The 19,692-nt window shown below is 41.1% G+C and overlaps 4 protein-coding genes across 8 annotated transcripts; 3 read left to right on the forward strand and 1 right to left on the reverse strand.

Moving 5' to 3' along the window:
- Window positions 1–703: 703 nt before the first annotated feature.
- On the forward strand, window positions 704–4,665 carry LOC116207988 (metal transporter Nramp3-like). 2 transcript variants are annotated; one of them, XM_031541145.1, is made up of 5 exons: window positions 704–1,386; window positions 2,078–2,214; window positions 2,736–2,892; window positions 2,998–3,493; window positions 3,612–3,827. In XM_031541145.1, the coding sequence occupies exons 1-5, from the start codon at window positions 860–862 to the stop codon at window positions 3,744–3,746; spliced, it is 1,452 nt and encodes a 483-aa protein (XP_031397005.1). In that variant the 5' UTR covers window positions 704–859; the 3' UTR covers window positions 3,747–3,827. The 2 variants fall into 2 exon arrangements, with proteins under 2 accessions (XP_031397005.1, XP_031397004.1); XM_031541144.1 differs by having other exon boundaries at window positions 707–1,386; window positions 3,778–4,665.
- Window positions 4,666–5,633: 968 nt separating this feature from the next.
- LOC116207058 (FRIGIDA-like protein 3) lies at window positions 5,634–9,118 on the forward strand. Its single transcript, XM_031539920.1, has 4 exons — window positions 5,634–5,846; window positions 6,221–7,271; window positions 7,431–7,609; window positions 8,482–9,118. Exons 2-4 carry the CDS (start codon window positions 6,230–6,232, stop codon window positions 8,977–8,979), a joined length of 1,719 nt encoding a protein of 572 aa, XP_031395780.1. The 5' UTR covers window positions 5,634–5,846; window positions 6,221–6,229; the 3' UTR covers window positions 8,980–9,118.
- A 1,114-nt stretch (window positions 9,119–10,232) lies between these two features.
- Window positions 10,233–15,390, forward strand: LOC116207057 (U-box domain-containing protein 4-like). 4 transcript variants are annotated; one of them, XM_031539915.1, is made up of 6 exons: window positions 10,233–10,390; window positions 10,804–10,925; window positions 11,858–12,146; window positions 12,511–12,627; window positions 12,780–14,804; window positions 14,952–15,390. In XM_031539915.1, exons 3-6 carry the CDS (start codon window positions 11,871–11,873, stop codon window positions 15,009–15,011), a joined length of 2,478 nt encoding a protein of 825 aa, XP_031395775.1. In that variant the 5' UTR covers window positions 10,233–10,390; window positions 10,804–10,925; window positions 11,858–11,870; the 3' UTR covers window positions 15,012–15,390. The 4 variants fall into 4 exon arrangements, with proteins under 4 accessions (XP_031395775.1, XP_031395776.1, XP_031395777.1 ...); XM_031539916.1 differs by having other exon boundaries at window positions 11,866–12,146; XM_031539917.1 differs by having other exon boundaries at window positions 10,238–10,390; window positions 10,842–10,925.
- Window positions 15,391–16,962: 1,572 nt separating this feature from the next.
- Window positions 16,963–17,646, reverse strand: LOC116208611 (peamaclein-like). Its single transcript, XM_031542142.1, has 2 exons — window positions 17,471–17,646; window positions 16,963–17,366 (listed from the first exon to the last, which is right to left on the reverse strand). The coding sequence occupies exons 1-2, from the start codon at window positions 17,583–17,585 to the stop codon at window positions 17,182–17,184; spliced, it is 300 nt and encodes a 99-aa protein (XP_031398002.1). The 5' UTR covers window positions 17,586–17,646; the 3' UTR covers window positions 16,963–17,181.
- Window positions 17,647–19,692: the final 2,046 nt, after the last annotated feature.

Below are 19,692 nucleotides of genomic sequence, written 5' to 3' on the forward strand. Positions count from 1 at the left end.
AAAAAGAAAGTCTAATAAGCAAGTCGTATCCCGTTTATTCAGCCAATTATTAAGATCATATTTTGGTAAAGCATTTTCCTTGCCAAGTACTGACAGACTAATTCCGGAAAAAATATTGCAAGAAAAAGCGGAAAATGAAACATAACCTCGAGAAGCTAAAGATATATATAATTTTTTTAAGTGAAGATATAACTATGGATTATGGATTTTCTCGTCCTTATTTTCTTTGTGATAACGAGTATATTCTTTCTCTACTATTACAAAACTTGAAGGCCTCTTATCACCACTTTTTCCTTTCGAAATTATCCAAGCTAATTTATGCTTTAATATATGAGAACCATTGATTGATATTATAATAATAAATCATCAATAATAACTATCCATTGTATCCTCGTTCTTATTCTTTTTCTCCATTCTCTGTTCTCTCCCACATTTGCAAGTCTCTTTCGCTAGCTAATTTCAGATTGATTTTGTTCCATCGTTCCTTTGTTGTTGTAAATTTATATTATATGGCTGAATAATTATTCCGTTCTTTTGGTAATGCAATCCACTTTAGACGGTAATTCCACAAAAATAACTGATGCGAATTATTTCAAACGATTCGATATTAATTTTTCTTAAATAAGTTTTCGGATACAAATCGAACTGAATTAGTCGGAGTTTATGGTCGAGTATATATAGATTCCTAAGAGATGCGGGGCGAAGAGGACTAGTGGACTGGTAGTTTTCCCTCTCTCTTCTAACGATAAAGTTGAAGCCTTGAAGTTGAAGGGAAGGGAGAGGGAGAGAGAGGGGGGAGAAAGTGAGAGAGAGAGCTCTTTAGAACGAAGAACACGACACGACATTGATATTCACAATCATGCCACCATCGGGCCCGGCAGACCTCCAGAGCCCGCTCTTACCCGACGACCCGGAGCAAGAGACAGCCTATGACCCATCGGAGAAGGTCCACGTAGTCCGGGTCGACTCCGACCTGTCAGACGGGGCCGCCGCGCCGCCGTTCTCATGGCGGAAGCTGTGGCTGTTCACGGGTCCGGGGTTCCTCATGAGCATAGCCTTCCTGGACCCGGGCAACCTCGAGGGGGACCTCCAGGCGGGAGCCATCGCCGGTTACAGCCTCCTCTGGCTTCTCATGTGGGCCACCGCCATAGGCCTCCTCGTCCAGCTCCTGGCGGCCCGGCTGGGGGTGGTCACCGGCCGTCACCTCGCCGAGCTCTGCAGGGAAGAGTACCCCAACTGGGCCAGGACCACGCTGTGGATCATGGCCGAGCTGGCGCTCATCGGAGCTGACATTCAGGAGGTCATCGGGAGCGCGATTGCCATTAAGATTCTGAGCAATGGGTTGCTGCCGCTTTGGTTCGGCGTCGTCATTACAGCTGCTGACTGGTAACACCTCTGTCTCTTATCTCCCGAAACCATTTGCCGGCCAAGGAAAAAAAGGAAAAAGGAATTTGCTCCTTCCCTGCTCCGAAGATGTTCAGAGCTGCCGGAAAATCATCTTAATTGCAGTCAATCTTTCTTGGTATTTATTTATTTTTCATCTTCAAGAACAGTCTGTCTCTATCCTCATTTTCAATTTGACTGATAATCTGACATTAGTTTAACACAAAGACTCTGGCGATGGTTGAAATCTCTGAGGCTGAAGAACAGTCGAGATTTTGTTAAATTACTTGAGAAACTAAATACCCAAGCAATGAAAAACAAGATTAAAACTCAGGAAATTTATCTCAGTCCCGGGTCGGAACCGGTCCAGGGTAACATAGTCAACTTGAAATATAACATAGTCATACACTTTAGCTCCAGTGGACTATGTTTATTTTGTAGTAGACTATATCATCCTAGATTAGTCGGGCGAAGTTCGGACACCCTAGTTATAAAAAAGAAAAAAGAAAAACAAGATTAAGCAATGGCCAATTGGAGAAAAAATATCAGCTGTTTTTACTTTTTTTAGTCAATTCTGGACAGACAGTTGGTCTCTTGGTTCCATGTTCTGTTCCTCTTTATTTAAAGTGGATCGCTTGAATTTAATTTTGGTTGTCTCAGCCACTGTAACTTTAACGCCATTGCGCTGCTGCAGCTTTATCTTTTTGTTGCTTGAGAACTATGGTGTGAGGAAGTTGGAAGCGGTCTTTGCCGTTCTCATTGCGACGATGGCGCTCTCATTCGCCTGGATGTTCGGCGATGCCAAACCGAGCGGCAAAGAACTACTTCTGGGTAATGGCCAAACGTCTTGGGACTTGTCACATTTGGACTTATTCATACTAGCTTCATCATAATGTAATTGCTAAAAGTAAAACCATAACTTTTACGCCTATACAAGTCTGAGCTCTTAGGAGGATCGCTTACTTGATGAAGTATAAGATCATAGTTACTTTATGTAGTTTCAGGTATCGCATTTTAGCGAGCAATACTATTGTTGCTTTTTTTAGTCTGCGTCTTTTCTGGGTTATTTGCGGTTCCATCTGCACATGGCGATCCCAGCATGCACAGGAGGGGAAATGACAGAAGTTTAGGGAAATAGGCTATGATACAATGTACACCAGTATTATAACCCGAAAAAAAAAAGATGTTCACCAATATTATGACTGCGTCATTCATGTCGGCTATGAGATTCTAAGTAGGGCAAAAACCATATCCTCATTATCTGAAACGTTATAACGAGCTGCCTTTGTATAATATCATTACATATACGCTTTGTTAAATACTGAAGATGTAATTTATGGGTTGCTTTCCAGGGATTTTGATCCCGAGACTCAGCTCTAGGACAATAAAGCAGGCAGTCGGGGTCGTGGGCTGCATCATAATGCCGCACAACGTTTTCCTTCACTCTGCCCTTGTGCAGTCGAGAGATATCGACCACACAAAGAAAGGCCGGGTCCAGGAGGCCATGAGGTACATTCCTGAAGTATTTTGAGTGCTCACTTGCCAACTAATCTAAAATTCTTTAAGCTTGTTAGGTAAGGTCATGATGGTAATATATTTCGTACAAATAACCAGGTACTACTCCATTGAGTCCACGGTTGCCCTTGCGATCTCCTTCATCATCAACCTCTTTGTCACAACCGTCTTCGCAAAGGGCTTCTACAATACCCCAATAGCTGGTTCTATTGGCCTTGTGAATGCAGGTCAATATCTCCAGGAGAAATATGGGGGCGGCTTCTTCCCAATTCTGTACATATGGGGCATTGGGCTACTGGCGGCAGGGCAGAGCAGCACGATTACTGGGACCTATGCAGGACAGTTCATAATGGGAGGGTTCCTCGACTTGCGGCTCAAGAAATGGCTCAGGGCGCTGATTACCCGGAGCTGCGCAATTGTGCCGACCATGATCGTCGCTCTTGTATTTGACACCTCGGAAGAGACCTTGGACGTTTTGAATGAGTGGCTGAATGTACTGCAGTCAGTACAGATCCCATTCGCTCTGATTCCACTCCTCTACCTCGTCTCTCAGGAGAGGATCATGGGCTCCTTCAAAATTGGTCCTCTTCTTAAGGTATGATTTGAATATCGAGTGATTTCATTGTTGTGTGATTAGTTTGTGTTTAGTGAAATCGGCGAGTGAATTTCGTTTTTTAATTGCCAAAAACTGAGTTGATTTTATCATTTTATAGATTTCTTCAAGATGGTTTCGTAGCAGCCTTAGTACAGGAGTCGGGAAGGATCTATTCCTATGCCATAGAAGTTTGCAATTCGTGTTCTTTCTTGCCTTGCCATATAAACTAATAGCGCTGATTTTACTAAACTGATTTTTCTGTTTCTTAAAATCTGTAATCATAGGTGATCTCCTGGCTTGTGGCAGCCCTCGTGATTGTCATCAACGGATACCTTCTGCTCGACTTCTTCTCCAACGAAGTCAGTGGAGCACTCTACGGAACTGCAGTCTCTGCATTCACAGTTGCCTATGTTGCATTCATCCTGTACCTTGTCTCCCATGGGTTTACCGCGTGGCGAACCTCCAAACTTTCCAAAGAGCTTGTAGTTGGAGATAACTGATCAATCAGGCAACAGAACATATGAAACATCAATATAAATACGCTGCAGAAGATCGTCTTAGCCTTTCACAGGAATTTTCGTCATCAGCATATTGCCTACACCCTGATCGCCGAATGATTGGCTATGTATTCATACTACCCAAGTGAACGACTAGAGATTAGCTGTTCACTTTGTATGAACATCAGTAATATTCTTCAGCTGTATACAGAGGTTTTTCAGAAACCTCGTCCTGTACCTGCAATGCTGCGTTAACACCATTAGATAGTGAAAGTTACAGCCATTCATTGAAAGACTTCTGGGGATGTTTCAGGTATGTTTTTGTTTCTCACATAAGTACGAACGGATGCGCTATGGTGGATCAGACAATGAAAGATCCTTCCTGAAGGAAGACTTGCAAATGAATCTGCTCGAGAGAAAGGTAGATGCAATATCGATAGAGGAATGGCCAAAGAAGATTTCATATGAAAAGACGCCATTCGGAGTACTATTCAGTTGAAAGGATGGATTATAGCAAAGGAAGTTTTTCTCAGAAAGGGGTATGGTAGGATCTGAGAACTTGAGCCGACATTGGAAACCCGAACAGAGGACCTTGCACTTGTGCTTACACCTGTGAATGTGACATCCCGCAATATCAATGTAACTATGCAATGAATGAGATTTCAATGTCACCAATCTCAAATTGCAACATTATAAAATCAATATCTAATGCGCTTTAGTCGTTAATATCTGCGTACGTGGTATACTCTTGTCTTGCAGCACACTCCCATAATTCCCATTCTCCTCTCTCGCTGTGTAACGTTTCCACCTCGATGGTTCGATAAAATTGAACTCTTTTTTTCCATCGGACTTAACGGGACATGCTCGAACATGGATGACAACATTCAATTGCAGTTTCAGCCTACAATTGACAATAAGAAACTGGGCCTGGAAGCCCACCCCACATCCTCGTAAAAAGCTGAAAAAGCAAAAAGACTAATGGTGTATTTGTTTTCGGAATAATGTTTAACTCAATTCAACTCAACTTCACTTATCTTCAATTCAACATCACAATCATTACTTTTTTATTTTTTAAATATTTTTAACCATTCAATTCAATTTTTTATATTAAATTCTCTCAACTATTCATTACTTTTTCATAATTCAACAACACAATCATTACTTAATCATTATTTTCTCTCAATTATTTATTACTTTTTCACACTTTTTCTCATAATTCAACAATACAACCATTACAAATCAATTAAAATCAAAACTCAACTTAACTCAACTCTCAATCTAAACACACTATAATATGTTACCGGTTTGATCCAATTGTCACCCTAAAGTTTACGAGTCTTCAGTTTACTCCCTGAAGTTCTAATTTTTTATTTTATACCAATATCCCAAATGTCCAACGCTTACGGACCGAAAAATATCCCGAACGTCACCCACCTGAACTCGCTAGATAATCGTTATTCCACGTTAACAACATGGAAATATCATGACGAAATTGGTTGCACTGGCATGAATCGTTCAGGGTTAACATTGGAACAAGCGTGAAAGTTGAAGTGTGATTTGTGATGGGGGAAAACTTTAAGGATGTAACATAAAGTATCTGAAACTATTGGGGCGTAGAATAATAAGGTAGCCCAAGGGACGAGGGAATCACTAGACCGAAGCGGCCGTCTCTCTCCGAGGACGAATATCTCCCTTCTTTCGAACAGATCCTTCTGCCCGGAATAGCCACCGGAGCTCCAGTGAGGCCGTCCCTGCAGGGACGCTTACGACATATAATCATTCACTCCCAACAAGGAACTGAGGTTGTTGTTTTCGTTCCGGAGGCTCCCAATCGGACATCTTCTCGGTTCGGCTAGGTATCCTCTTCAACCTATAATACCAAGCACTCAAACTCTTCCTTGGTTTTCTCTGTGTCTAAGGCTTTGAATTTCGTCTGCTATGCGCTGTTCTTCAGTAATTTTCTGCTCAGGCCTCTGTTTGCAGAATCCTTGAGATAAGGGGGACGATTTCTTTTCGACTGGAATTCCAGGCATTAAGAATCTACATGGGCAATTGTTTGTCTCAATTTTTCAATTTTGCAAATTTTGATGCCTGCTCGTGTGGTCGCATTTTGGGATGTCACTGAGCTTAGTTGAGTCTCTGAAGGAGATTTTGTGTGCCTGTAATTTCCCGAAAATGCACTTCTTCGTCGGTGTTAGCTTACCCGTATTTTTTTCCCATGGCCATGTAGGGCCAGGTCATGGCAGACAGCGCTGCAGCGTCATTGTTGGAGCAGCTGAGCAAGGCATTTCTTGAACTCCAAGCCCGGAGGGATGCTTCTTCTGGAGACCAGGTCCCGTGGAAGGAGATTGAGGAGCATTTCTGCAACCTCGACTCCACATTCAAGGGGAAATTTGCAGAGCTTGAGGCCAAGGAGAAGGAGCTCGAGCAGAAAGAAGCTGAAACGCGTTCGTTGATTGCGGAGAGGAAGGCTGCTGTTGCTGCTAAAGAGCAGGAGATGTTGGATCGAGTGCAAGAGCTGAAAGATGTTGCTGTTGCTGCAATCTCAGCTGTCGCTTCCATTTCAGCCAGTCACCAGCAAGCAAATCCTGAACCAATGAATGATGGTCAAGAAAGGGAAAAGGAGAATAAGGTAAGCAGCTCTCTTAACGATAAGAATTCAATGAATAACTCGGAGGGTTTTCCAGATGGAACTATGGAAAATCCACAAGGCGTGGCTAACATTGTTAAGCCACGTCCCGAGTTGGTGCAATTTTGCCAGCAGATGGATGCAGCAGGACTCCTGCAATTTACCCTGGAGAATGAGACTACTCTAGATGATATAAGGGTGGAACTTTCTGTTGCCTTAGAAAGTGCTCTTGAACCGGCCCGTTTGGTGCTGGAATTACTGGAGGGGTTTCACCTTCCTAATGAGAGTGACCAACCTGAAAATGATCAGAGGGACAGTGCCCTTGAAGGCATGTCTAGGTCACGTATCATAATTCTTGAAGCTTTGGCCGCCTTTCTCGTGAGGGTCGATGCAGGTCACATTCTGAACACTGAAACGAAGCAGGAAGCTAAGGAAATTGCCTGTGAGTGGATACTTAGTTTGAAAGGCGCTGAAGAAGCTGCCAATGGGAATAACTCTTGGGGAGCTGAGGCCTTGTTGCAGCTCCTCGCAACCTTTAGGGTTGCTTCTGAGTTTGATGAAGATGAGCTCTGCAAGCTTGTCCTTGCAGCAGCTCACCACAGGCAGACTCCCGAGCTCTGCTGCTCCCTGGGGTTAACAGAGAAAATGCCAGGTTTGCTTTCTCGCGATTGACTGACCCAATAACATTATGGGAATTAAATCTGGGCTCTTGTTTGACGAGCTTCTTCCTCTCTAGGTTGGGTAGGAATTCAATGTGTGAAGCTTTTTTTCAGGTTCTATGAGGTTAACTGCGATCAATTGTTTTCTGCAGATATTATTCAGCAACTTATTAGCAGTGGGAGGCAAGTGGATGCTGTTCGTTTTATTCACGCATTCCAGCTTACAGAAAGCTTTCCTCCAGTGCCCCTCCTGAAGACTTTCTTGAAGGACCTGAGGAGAAACTCTCAAGGAAAAGGTTCATCAACAGCAGAAGGTGCTTCCAGTCCTCAGGTACAATAACACTCTCTTTATGGGTATGATAGTGACCAGGCATGAGCAGGGGTGATTGAGAATATGCCAAGCACAACTGTTGATGTTCATGTTCACACTAACTGAAAACAATGGAGATATATTCATAGATTTCATGCTTGGTGGTCAAATCAAGAGGATGGATATATGATCCTGCGGACCACTCGTGCTTAGTTGAGTTGCCAGTCATCGGTTACTGAAGTTATTTTAAATGAAAACAACGGAGATATATCCCCGATAATTTTAACTGACTTTGCTGAGCGTGTAAAACCCAACTATTGATGTTCATTTTCATTACTAACTGAAAACAATGGAGATATGTTCATAGATTTCATGCTGGGTGGTCAAATCAAGAGGATGGAAATATGATCCTGTAGACCAGTCGTGCTTAGTTGGGTTCCCGGTCATCGGTTACTGACTTCTTAATAATTTAGCTGAAAACAATGGAGATATATTCATAGATTTCATGCTGGGCGGTCAAATCAAGGGGATGGAATTATGATCCTGTGGACCAGTTGTGCTTAGTTGAGTTCCCAGTCATCAGTTATTGATTTCTTAATAATTTGAATTGACCTTGCGTAGCATGTGAAACCCAATAACAAATTTGAGCTTTTTAGGCTGATAAAAAGACATTAACAACGATTATAGCTTCAATCTTGAGTAGTCATGCCAAGTCATCTTTCCATCAACTCATAATGAAATTTTATACCATAATATTAAAGACTCTGAATTTAGTGCATCAATAGTTACAAAACTGTTACAAACTGAAGCTAGGTGATGAGAGTGCAAATTCTCATGACCATCAGTATAAGGTCCTGCATTTTCAATTTAACCCGTCATTACTCTGTGAACAGATTGACATAAATGCACGGGAATTGGCTGCCCTTAGGGCTGTGATCGGCTGCGTGAGAGAGTTCAATCTAGAGGCCAGCTACACGCTTGATCCCCTCCAAAAGAGGCTCGAGCAACTGGAGAAGGCAAAACCTGACAAGAAACGGGGCGGGGTCGGAGACCCTAGTAAGAACCACTTCCAACCCTCCAAGAAATCGAAGTCCAAGGGTGGAGGTGGGCCCCATAAGTTCCGAGGTCCACAGGTTGGTGTGCCCGGCCACAGGAAGGGACCTCCAGCTTTTGCCCAGAGGACGGCTTTCATGGGAAGGCACCCAATCTCCATCCCCCATGATTATCCGATTTCAGCGCAGTCTCGGTATGCTCAACAGGGGTATGATCATAGAGCGTACTATCATCCCCAAGGGAACATAATTTCATCCACCCCGTACAATCCTGCTGGATCATCCAATTATGGGAGTTATAATGCGAGTAGTTTGCAGAATTCGTACCCATACATGTGATTCGGAAGAACGAATAGGGGTGTCAGAACTTAAACCAGAAACTGCCTGAGCTCAAGTATTCTTTTCATTGTCGAGAACTCTGATTAGATGCTCATGTTTTCCTTCAAGTCAAAATTAAATTTGCTTAGCTGCTCTCTTACTCCTCTTCCAGTTTGCTACATAGAATTAGGTTCCAAGAGTATTGTGACTGAAGATTCTGTTTTTTTTTTTTTTTTTTTTTTTTTTTTTGGGGTCAAACCACCATTTTCAGAATCTTTTGTTGGAGGAGAGGTATGGTCTTAGGGCCGAACCGTTCCAAGGGTCCTGGGACTGTTGGATGAGCGCATCTTGCGGTGGGGAATTGTCCCTCTATCCAACAGCACGAGGACCCCTCCCGACTGTCCGGTCACTGGCCGTAAAACTCTCCTTTTTCTTCCAAGGGAAAAGGCGTTCTTCGAGATCTGGAAGCGTGGAAATAATCTTCTTTTCGGGTCAAAGCGCCTTTAGCCGGAATAAAGACCCTAACGTTATGGTCATTGAAGGCATGCATTTAACAGTCTCCTGTGGTCCTGTTTTTCTCTTTCCCACCCTAAAATTTGATAATTTTCTCACATAATGGAATTAGACAATTAGTCAGGGCGGTTTTCTAAGACCAAATTGTTCTCTCACTCTCAGGATTATAGGATAATTACTTGCAGTGAAAATGAAACTCACAAAGTTATTCTACCATAAGTAATAATAATTATCTTTGTCTTCATAATCTCGTGAAACTCAACTTCATCACCCGTACTTCTTAGCCAATTATCTCTTAAGTAGTTACCCTCGATAAGCTATATTCATACTATACTAACCATCATACAAAAGGACCCCCTTTTTTTTTTTTTTTTTGCTGAACCATAAAAAAGGATACTTCTTGTCATGTTATAGCTGTTGTTCTGCCAAGTACCTATGATCGTTGAACAAATTGACGTTGGATTCAATAAATCTGAGTACTTTGTTTTTTTTTTTTTGCTATAACATGTTCGAGCCAATGTCTTTCATTCAGTCCAATGTTTGGCCTATGTTTTCCTCTAAGTTGACTTATACCTGAAAAAAATAACTACTATTTTTTCCATATTAGTATATTGTTGGGGAATTACCACTCACCTTCTCCCGGGGAAATAGCAATTCCGACAGAGTCAGAATAAGAATATAATATTTTTTTAAAAAAAAAAATTCCATCGCCGGTGAACTTAAATTAATAAACTACTAATAATAATTTATCTATTTATTTATTTAATAATAAAAGGAAAAATTGGAAACAATCATTTGACGCAGGTATCCGTTCAAACCCTCCCTTTCTCCTATCAGCGACATCCCACCCGGGAAATCTCCGCTCTAACCTCCCGCCGGCGCTGCCGTAGAGCGTTACCGGAGCTTCGCAATAGGAGCGGTAAGCCGTAATTCATCCTCTCAGCTCCACCAGTTTAGTTTTCCTTCTCGATGTTCTGGTGCGCTGACCTTGTCTGCAGCCCCAACCCGTATCCGGCTAGATCTTAAGGTCTGGCCTCGTCACTGTCTTCGAAAGGCCTCCAATCCGCGAAAAAATTAGCTTTTGTCATGTTTTTGGGCAACCTTTTAGCTCGTTGTCTGTTGGGTCTCTGCTTCTTTTGTTTCTCCTGATCTCTCCTGTTCAATTCGAACAAGAAGTTTTTTTTTTTTAGCCCAGCTCGGATTGGTCGTGAAATGCTCGTTAAATGAAACTTCTTTCAGAGTTGATTGATGGCTGTTTAAGCTAGCTTTGTACTTGATACATGGCAGCTGTTTCTATTATTAGAATTAACTTGGAGACATACTTCTCTGCAGCATATTGATAGTCGAAGATCTTCATATCATGTTGATAGGTGGACTGATTTGTTGATTTCACGGGCTGTTACCTTCTCGGTTTTGCGAGAAAGATTACTTTCTTGGAGCCTCTTGAGCGAAAGGTAATATTTTGTTGATATCAATCATTTCTCATTCATGGTAGATTGGATTAGTTCATAAGATCGGTTGGGTTTCCCCTTAATAAATAAGTCTATATGCTCAAGAACTTATGCCAACTTTGGAGATTGTAAGCTGTCCAGACTATCCTATTGCCTCTATGCGCACAAGAAATATGTCATATATTACGGCTGATTGTTCTGTTAGTGGAGATCCTTGGATGTTACATATGACCTGTGACATTTTCTTAAAGCATGGACAATGTTGTCAAATTAGGTATATACGCTTCAATTCGTGTAAGACAATTAGAAACCTCAGTGAGTCTTAGGAGATTGCAATAGTATGCACTAATTCATTTCAAACCCTGTATGGGTATGTGTCGCAAATGAATACTTTTGCCGTCCTTGCGAGTTTTTCTCATTTGGGCTGGAAAGAGAAAAAGAAATCCTGGTAATTTGTCCTGGCAATCATGAGAGGAGTGCTTCTAATTTAGTTTGGAAATAAGGAGACTTAGTGTTTGGTCTTAAGATGGAAGTATTTTCTGGATGAAGAGGGTGCAGACCCATGGATGTTTAGTCAAAGGAGGGTGATCAGACACCAAAATTTTCTTTAATCAGGAGTTGGAGCTGGGGTTTCATGAAGCTTTGGGATTTCCTTGTGTATTGATCCATCAGTTACAATGTTAAGAATTGGTTTGCAGCCTCACAGTTGGAGCTAGTTAGTGTCATAAAAATAATACAAACTAATTGGAGATGCACTATATGTAAATTCTCTTTAGCAGTCAATCATGTCAGTTGATTTCATTTATATACCTTAATTATATCTGATTAAGCTTGCTGCCAATATCATTAGTTGCAAATTTTGGAAGTTAATTAGTTCGTGACATTTGGTTGTTTTCACTCAGTAGGTTTTCTAGTTAATTGATGAATATTTTCAGTGGCTCAGGTGTGATGGAGATTTCATCATTGAAGGCACTAGTGGAGAGTATCTCCTTATACTTCCAGTTATCATCACATGACAGCTTAAACTCAGAACCAGCACTAAAATATTACAAGCAAGGGGAGGAGATACTGAAGTTGGTGAAGCCAATTCTTGATGCTATTTTTAGCTTTCAAGTAGCTTCTCATGAAGTTCTTAGCAAGGCTTTTGAAGAGCTTCGTCACTCTGTTGAGGATTTGAGAGATTCCCTTGAGAGCTGGCAACCATTGCTGAGCAAAGTCTACTTTGTAAGAAAATTATTGTTTACTTGATTTTATTTTGTTTATTTAGTTTTAATATTGGTATTGGTCTTCCCTGTATTTATGGTAAAGCTCTTTTCAAGACAACATGGTCTGGCCCCCTACTGACAACCTTTGTCTTGTTGCCATAAGACACTAATCCCTTAAATGCTTGCTTATGTGATATGGATGGCTCTCTCCGTAGTTTCTCTTCCTGGCTTAAGATTTATCTATTGCTGCATAAATGTGAAAGAAACTGAATATCTAGTTTTTCTTTCTTAACTCTAGTCTGTACAAATATTCAGTACATATGGGTGGAGCCTCAGTTGTCCTTGGTTTTTTCTCATTATTTGTGTTTCGGCATGATTTTTAGGTGACTCATAATGAATTGCTATTATCACAAATTCGGAGCTCTGGCCTTGATATAGTCCAGCTTCTGATGTCTTCAGATCAACTTCTACCTGATGAACTGAGTTCAGCATCGATTGAGGTATCTCATTCCGTGAGCCTTTTTACTGAATAAGTCTTCCTTTTAAAAAGTAACTGTCATGTTACTATAGTTTGAATAGTAGTTATCAAATGGCACCAAATTCCAAATTCATAAATTATTTGCTAAATTAAAGTCACATTTATTGGCGGCAGCACTGTGCAGAGAAGATTAGGCATGTTGAACATGAGCAAGCATCTTCTTTAATTAAAGAAACGCTACGGGATCAAGTGGAGGGTGTTGGGCCCAGCTCGGAGATTCTTGCAAAAGTTGCAGCAAGCCTTAGCTTGAAATCGAACCAGGAGATTCTGATTGAGGCTGTAGCCCTTGAGAAGTTGAAGGAAAATGCAGAGCAGGCTGAGAAGCCCGATGAGGTGGACTACATCGATCAACTGATCACCCTCGTTACCTGCATGCATGAGCGTCTTATAATGATAAAGCAGTCTCAATCATCGAGCCCTGTTCCAATACCAGCTGATTTTTGCTGTCCCCTGTCTCTCGAGCTGATGACTGATCCTGTTATTGTGGCATCAGGGCAAACCTATGAGCGGGCTTTCATCAGGAAATGGCTGGACCTTGGGCTCACTGTTTGTCCCAAGACTCGTCAAACTCTGGGGCACACAAACTTGATACCTAATTACACTGTAAAAGCGCTGATTGCTAATTGGTGTGAATCGAACAATGTCAAGTTGCCTGATCCACTCAAGTCAATGAGCTCAAACCACCCTTCACCGCTTCTTGCTCATGCTGATTGTGGTGCACTCCTGGGAAACCATACTATGTCTCCAGAGTCGGTTCGGGTCACGGGTTCACCTATCAGGAATTCCACTGGGTTTGGTGGAACAATGCCAAGAGGTAGAAGTTCTCCATTACATCCCCGTTCCCCCTCAGACGGTTCCCTTCCTAGACTAGTTGGAAATGGACAGGGGCTAGACATAGGAAGGCTTTCACGAGCCGCTTCTGAAGAAAGTTCCACGAACTTGGAAGATACCACAGACTTAGATGGCCAGCCTTCTTTATCACCACCAAGAAAAGATTCCTCAAATGCTGATGATCATATGTTGAGGAGTCACAAGAGAGCTGTTTCAGCTTCAAGTGCACATCCTAATGGGAACATTTCTCAAGGAGATGTGAGAGACGCAAATGGGAGTGGCCCAGCTTCGAATCAGTTGAGAGGCTACAGCAGCGATGCTTCTGGAGAGGTGAAACCTGAAGCCGCCTCTAATATGTCCACCCCGCAGAGAGAAGCGGAGTTACCTCCTCGATTGACGGAGACAAGATCTCGGAGCCATCCTATCTGGAGGCGGCAATCTGATAGATTTGGGCCAAGGATGATCCCTTCTGCTGCTGAAGCGAGACCTGATCTCTCTGGCATTGAGACCCAGGTAAAAAAGCTCGTTGAGGACTTGCAGAGTGAGTGCTTAGGAACTCAGAGAGAGGCTACTTCCGAACTCAGACTTCTGGCAAAGCACAACATGGACAACCGAATTGTGATCGCAAACTGCGGGGCCATAAACATGTTGGTTGGCCTACTCCACTCCACGGATTCGGTGATCCAGGAGAATGCAGTCACCTCCCTTCTCAACTTATCAATCAACGACAACAACAAAGTTGCCATTGCTAATGCTGAGGCCATCGAACCTCTGATTCATGTCCTTGAGACTGGGAGCCCCGAGGCCAAGGAAAACTCTGCTGCCACCCTCTTCAGCCTTTCTGTTATTGAGGACAACAAGATCAGGATTGGACGATCTGGAGCGATTGGGCCTCTCGTCAATCTCCTCGGGAATGGCACTCCCAGAGGAAAGAAAGACGCGGCCACTGCATTGTTTAACCTATCTATATACCATGAGAACAAGGGGAAGATTGTAAAGGAAGGGGCAGTTAAATACCTTGTGGACCTCATGGACCCTGCTGCTGGGATGGTTGATAAGGCGGTCGCTGTGCTAGCAAACCTCGCAACAATCCCTGAGGGTAGGGTTGCCATTGGCCAGGAGGGTGGGATCCCGGTTCTTGTCGAGGTTGTTGAGTTGGGTTCTGCAAGAGGGAAAGAGAATGCTGCTGCTGCCCTTTTGCACCTATGCACCAATAGTAGCAGGTATTGTAGTATGGTGCTCCAGGAAGGGGCAGTCCCACCTCTTGTGGCCCTCTCTCAGTCCGGTACCCCAAGGGCAAAAGAAAAGGTAATATTTTCCATCTGTGTGTGTAAGGAGTTTCTCGGCATTGTGTGATACTTTCTCCTTTCGTTCCTTCTGTTTCCGTTTCTCGGAAAGGTAAAGGAGGTTTTTGTTTTGACCTCCCAACTAATCTAGCTTTCTGTTGAATTGCAGGCGCAGGCACTTCTCAGCTATTTCCGAAACCAAAGACACGGGAATGCTGGGAGAGGCTGATTTTGTATTTCTCTTTTTCCGGAGTACCTCCTTTGCTGTCCCCAGTAATGAGGCAAGTCTATACAGCGTGTGTACATTTGAGGTTGCAAATAATGCAATTGTGAAGACCGGTGCCACTTTATGATTTGTACAGAAATTATTTATGGAAGTTTTTGCTGAGTCGTCATCAGTTAATGCATTGTGGTGTGTTTATATGAAGAAAGTTTAACATTACACATTTTCTTATTGTAGATTAGTCTAATCCTTGGATTTGAGTGATCTTTGGTCCAGACAACTGATCGATAAATCACCGGTTTCCCAATGTCTGATTGGATACATTACTGTTTCATTATACTCTTCTTGGTTTACTGTTATGATTTAGAGTTGTCCATTTGAGAAATGCATCAAGTGGTGGTCTATTTATCGTTATTCATCAAAAAAGTGGTCTTATTTATCGTTTCATGTTTCTCAATTTCATCTCCACGAAACTGAGCCGTTTCTTATTCTCAGTTTGCCCCGGTCAAGCTTCAGTTCCTCTGGAGTTCAAAATGGCCCATGGCGCATTTGATGTACATTTGAATTACGAAGAGATGTGAATGAGCAATTTATGCTTCTCCATTCAGTTGCACTAGACATGCGATCAGGTACATATATATGAATAATGACTATCATCAAGAACTATAAATGGGTTTCTTCATGCATTGGCATTTTTGCCTATACCTTGGTTCACATTGTCCTGACCAAACGCATGATTAATGTATCAGCACGTTCCAACTGGACTCTGTTGGTGAAATAATGCTGATGTAAGATGATTTAGAACCGTAGTGCATATTACTGTGACTGCACAAGTTGGTATGGATAGATCACGGATCTTAAGCAAAAGAATACGAACAATGACCGCTGACCATAATATATCATACGATCAAATAACACGCACGGTTGAGCTTTAGAACAAGCTTCCCTAGGATTTATGATCCTTTTATCAAGTCATATCCTTTATCAAACCATATCAGATTGTAATACAAACAAACAAACACTTGCAGTTTGCTTAGTTTAAGAATTTTTGGGCTTAAACCCTCAGCCTAATCCCTTTTCGGGTTGGTCTAAGCATGACATCTATACCGGGCCTAATTTTTATAGAACTTACTTTCCACGGCCTGCAAAGAAAATGCGAACCGAAGCCTCAATGAGGGGTAAAACAGCCTTCCCCTTTTTTTCTTTTCCTTTTGTGTGTACCCCGGTAATCGGATCCAATGGGCCATATGCTAATCCAATTCGAGTTGATCGATCCACTAATGAGTAAAGCTCATCAAATCAAGAATTTTCTCCGATTATAAAACTTAAACCTGAAACTTTATTTGAAAGAAACAAACATTCGTAATATTTCAACCAATTCTTATTGATATATATATATATATATATAAAGGTACTTTATTTGAAAGAAACAAACATTCGTAATATTTCAACCAATTCTTATTGATATATATATATATATATATATATAAAAGGTTTGGGTATTACGAGGCATGGAGAACCTTCTGTATGGAGCAGGTTAGAGTAACCTTTCTCTTTCATTTGTCTAATTTAGAATAATTTATTAAATTTAAATTTATAATTAATATAAGCATTTCATTCAGACTACGGGCACATGCTTAGCATTTGGTTGTATCACTCGGCTCAGTAACCCACTTGAACAGTTTGGATCATTGGCACCATAGTTAAGTTGGACAGCCTCGAACATATCGAATCTTCCCAGCAAACAGCCGACCACTCTGCATGGAAAAATTCTTCCAGCAATCAACTTTTTTGGTTTTTTTTCTTTTTTTCTTTTTTTCTTTTCTTTTCTTTTTGGGTAAAATAGTTTAGGCTAGTAATTATGTCTATGTAAATATTCGTGTACTGATTGTCAATTCTGGTGTTACAGGATTAAAAAGATCATGAAATTTCATTTTCCTTTTCATTTTTGGATGGGCAAAGAAAATGAAAATTTAAAGTCATCCTTTATTACCACATCTTGGGTGTACATTCTCTAATTCTTGAGAGAGGAACACATGAATATATAACTTAGACGTACTTCGAACTACATACGAGAACATATGCTCTAATAATAACACACACCAAATATTTATGGAGAGAGAGAGTATGAAGAGGAGATGAATACGATTCATATAATACGTCCCATCAAGGGTCTCTAAGGGCACTTGGACGTGCCCTTGCTGTTCTTCATGTTCCCGTAGCAGGGGCACTCTGATTTGTTACCATACGTTCCCGACGGCACGCACCCGCACTGCTTGCAGCATAGCCCGCAGTACTTTAGGCACCGGTCCATCACTCCCGCTTTCGCGCACCTTGCACTGCATTTCGAGTCGCAGAACGCTATATATAGCACCATGTAGCACACAATTTATTAATGTGATACATGCATGGAAACAACAACATAAGAAGAAGCATAAACAGAAACAGATGGATGGTTTTCTTACTTGGAGGGCTAGCGGGTGGTGGGGCAGTCGGTCGGCCGTAATCGGCAGTGGTGAGGGGGGAGGAGCCAAGGAGGATCAGAGAAACAAGGAGCAGGGTTGCAACGACAAGCTTCATATTTTTCTTAAGAATATGGACGATGTGAAAGAAAGGTGGAAGTGGGAGTGATGAAGCTCAAGGAGAGTGCATGGTGTGTGTATTTATAGTAGGTGTTGGAAGCTACGTGACGGTCTCTCTCTCTATTGCAGCTTTCAAACAGACGGAGTGAGATATCTGGGGGAGGGAAGATGGGGACCCAACTAGGAAGGTGATTATTTATTTATTTATTTTTTCGATGTGCAAATTAATATTTAGAAATCCAATGAGATTCCCGACTAATCCACTTCGATTCAGATTGGTTCATTAAAAGATAAATATCTCATGATTATGATTTTCTCAATTTACAAGATTTAAAATTACTATCTTAATTGGGGAAAACAAGTGACATATCATTTCAACCAATTTACTTGGTATGAAGGTGATTAATCATAGATCTAGTCAAATTGCCATCCAAAAGACATGCTTCTCCATATATAGTTTCTTGTATATGATCTCACCAGCGGGCACATTGGTATTAATAGTTCACTCACAGAATCAGGTACAATTTCGTTAGATGATCATAACTCTAAATGGTTTTCTTTTTCGACGTGTACCAACCTGGCCAATGAAACTAATCCAGATTCAAGTCGAATAAGAGATAAATATCTCGATATATATGTTTCAACAAAATATGTGTTCAGTTTTCTATGTATTTAAGGACAAGGAAGATCTGCCTACGTAACAAATACACTAGAAATCATAAAATGGTTGAAAGATCTCCTTGCCCCCAGCTCTTACTTCCACACATCTTCATTATTAAAGTTCAAAAGAAATTGAATATGATCAGGGATGACTAGTTGTCTAGTTTCTACATTGGGATTAAGTATCAAGTTTGCTTTATTAAAGCCCAAGTGGACCTTCGAAAAAAGGCAAATTAACTTTAACTCAATTCATTACACAATAAAAATATATATTTTTCAAGTAAAAAATTTTAATTTTAACTTTAACTCAACACACTACACAATCATTTGTCATTTTCCACAATCAAAATCAAAATTACTTTAACTATGAAACCAAACGCATCGTAAAAATTTCAAATTGAATATTTACGTGACATTACTCATCTTTTTATTAGATATTTAAAATTTACATTTCACTATATTAAGTTTGAGGTTTCCTCTGTAAAAAAAAAATATCCGATGAGGGTAAGGATATATGACAGAAAATTAATTTAAAAATCAGAATGCTTGTGGACAGCTCTATACAGACTGTAAGGAAGTGGGCAGGGGAACATGCAATGCTTGGAGTTGGAGGCCCCGGTCTTCCTATGTTGACTCCTTTTTTAGTCATATGTGATATGATATGATGTCATATCATATATTATTCATCATCGCTACCAAACTTGGATATAAAAATGAGCCCGTGAGAAGCTTCGTCGAAGTTCAAAGATTGTTATTATAAAAATTATCCGCTGTGTAACCTACCGGCCGACCTTGCTCGACAAGCTCTACTAGGTGAACCAACTCAATAAAAAACTTGAAACCCATCAGTTTTACACGAACCTCTCAATTAAGTAAAAGTCGAGCTCGAGCTCACCGGTATTCTACTCATCCTCCCTACAAATTATGTTTCTCTAAACCATAATTGAGTCACCGGATCAAAAGAGCGTCCCGTGTTAATCCCTCCTCGCCCGAGTGCGAAAGATGAGCATGACTTGAAGTCATTTGTTGAGGGCGGTTGTTTAAGGATGTGTAACAATGCGTTGACAGAAATAAACAATACATTGCATGTGAGGGCGAATGTTGTGAATTATAATCCCATATAGAAAAAATAAAAATTACGAGTTTATATGAGATTTGAGTACCGATACTAATCAAATTGAGTTTTTAAGTGGATATAAATCAGGTCCGTATAAGTTTAATAAAAATTTAATAATAAGCATCGTAAGAATCAAGCTTGCTGTCTGATAACATAAAACCGAGACTTGCCAATACTTAGGCTCGCGACTTAGTTCGATTATAACCCTCGGAGGGATGTGATAAATAAAGTAAATTTTGGTTAATGAAACTAGCTGGATCGAGTCATACATCAAAGCGAGTCAAGCTATGATGATGGACATTCAGCTTTAAAAAAAAAAAAAAAAGAG

This window comes from Punica granatum, chromosome 5 (genome assembly GCF_007655135.1).
Source record: "Punica granatum isolate Tunisia-2019 chromosome 5, ASM765513v2, whole genome shotgun sequence".
Classification (NCBI taxonomy): domain Eukaryota; kingdom Viridiplantae; phylum Streptophyta; class Magnoliopsida; order Myrtales; family Lythraceae; genus Punica; species Punica granatum.

What these genes read in the sequence shown, in the direction of transcription:
- LOC116207988 (XM_031541144.1), top strand. Translation starts at nt 860, where the DNA reads ATGCCACCATCGGGCCCGGCAGACCTCCAGAGCCCGCTCTTACCCGAC. An exon ending in GTCATTACAGCTGCTGACTG is followed by an intron (nt 1,387 to 2,077) that starts GTAACACCTCTG and finishes GCGCTGCTGCAG; the next exon opens with CTTTATCTTTTTGTTGCTTG. An exon ending in CGGGTCCAGGAGGCCATGAG is followed by an intron (nt 2,893 to 2,997) that starts GTACATTCCTGA and finishes ACAAATAACCAG; the next exon opens with GTACTACTCCATTGAGTCCA.
- LOC116207058 (XM_031539920.1), top strand. Translation starts at nt 6,230, where the DNA reads ATGGCAGACAGCGCTGCAGCGTCATTGTTGGAGCAGCTGAGCAAGGCA. An exon ending in GTTAACAGAGAAAATGCCAG is followed by an intron (nt 7,272 to 7,430) that starts GTTTGCTTTCTC and finishes TGTTTTCTGCAG; the next exon opens with ATATTATTCAGCAACTTATT. An exon ending in AAGGTGCTTCCAGTCCTCAG is followed by an intron (nt 7,610 to 8,481) that starts GTACAATAACAC and finishes CTCTGTGAACAG; the next exon opens with ATTGACATAAATGCACGGGA.
- LOC116207057 (XM_031539915.1), top strand. Translation starts at nt 11,871, where the DNA reads ATGGAGATTTCATCATTGAAGGCACTAGTGGAGAGTATCTCCTTATAC. An exon ending in TGAGTTCAGCATCGATTGAG is followed by an intron (nt 12,628 to 12,779) that starts GTATCTCATTCC and finishes TATTGGCGGCAG; the next exon opens with CACTGTGCAGAGAAGATTAG. An exon ending in CCCCAAGGGCAAAAGAAAAG is followed by an intron (nt 14,805 to 14,951) that starts GTAATATTTTCC and finishes GTTGAATTGCAG; the next exon opens with GCGCAGGCACTTCTCAGCTA.
- LOC116208611 (XM_031542142.1), bottom strand. Translation starts at nt 17,585, where the DNA reads ATGAAGCTTGTCGTTGCAACCCTGCTCCTTGTTTCTCTGATCCTCCTT. An exon ending in ACCACCCGCTAGCCCTCCAA is followed by an intron (nt 17,367 to 17,470) that starts GTAAGAAAACCA and finishes TGCTATATATAG; the next exon opens with CGTTCTGCGACTCGAAATGC.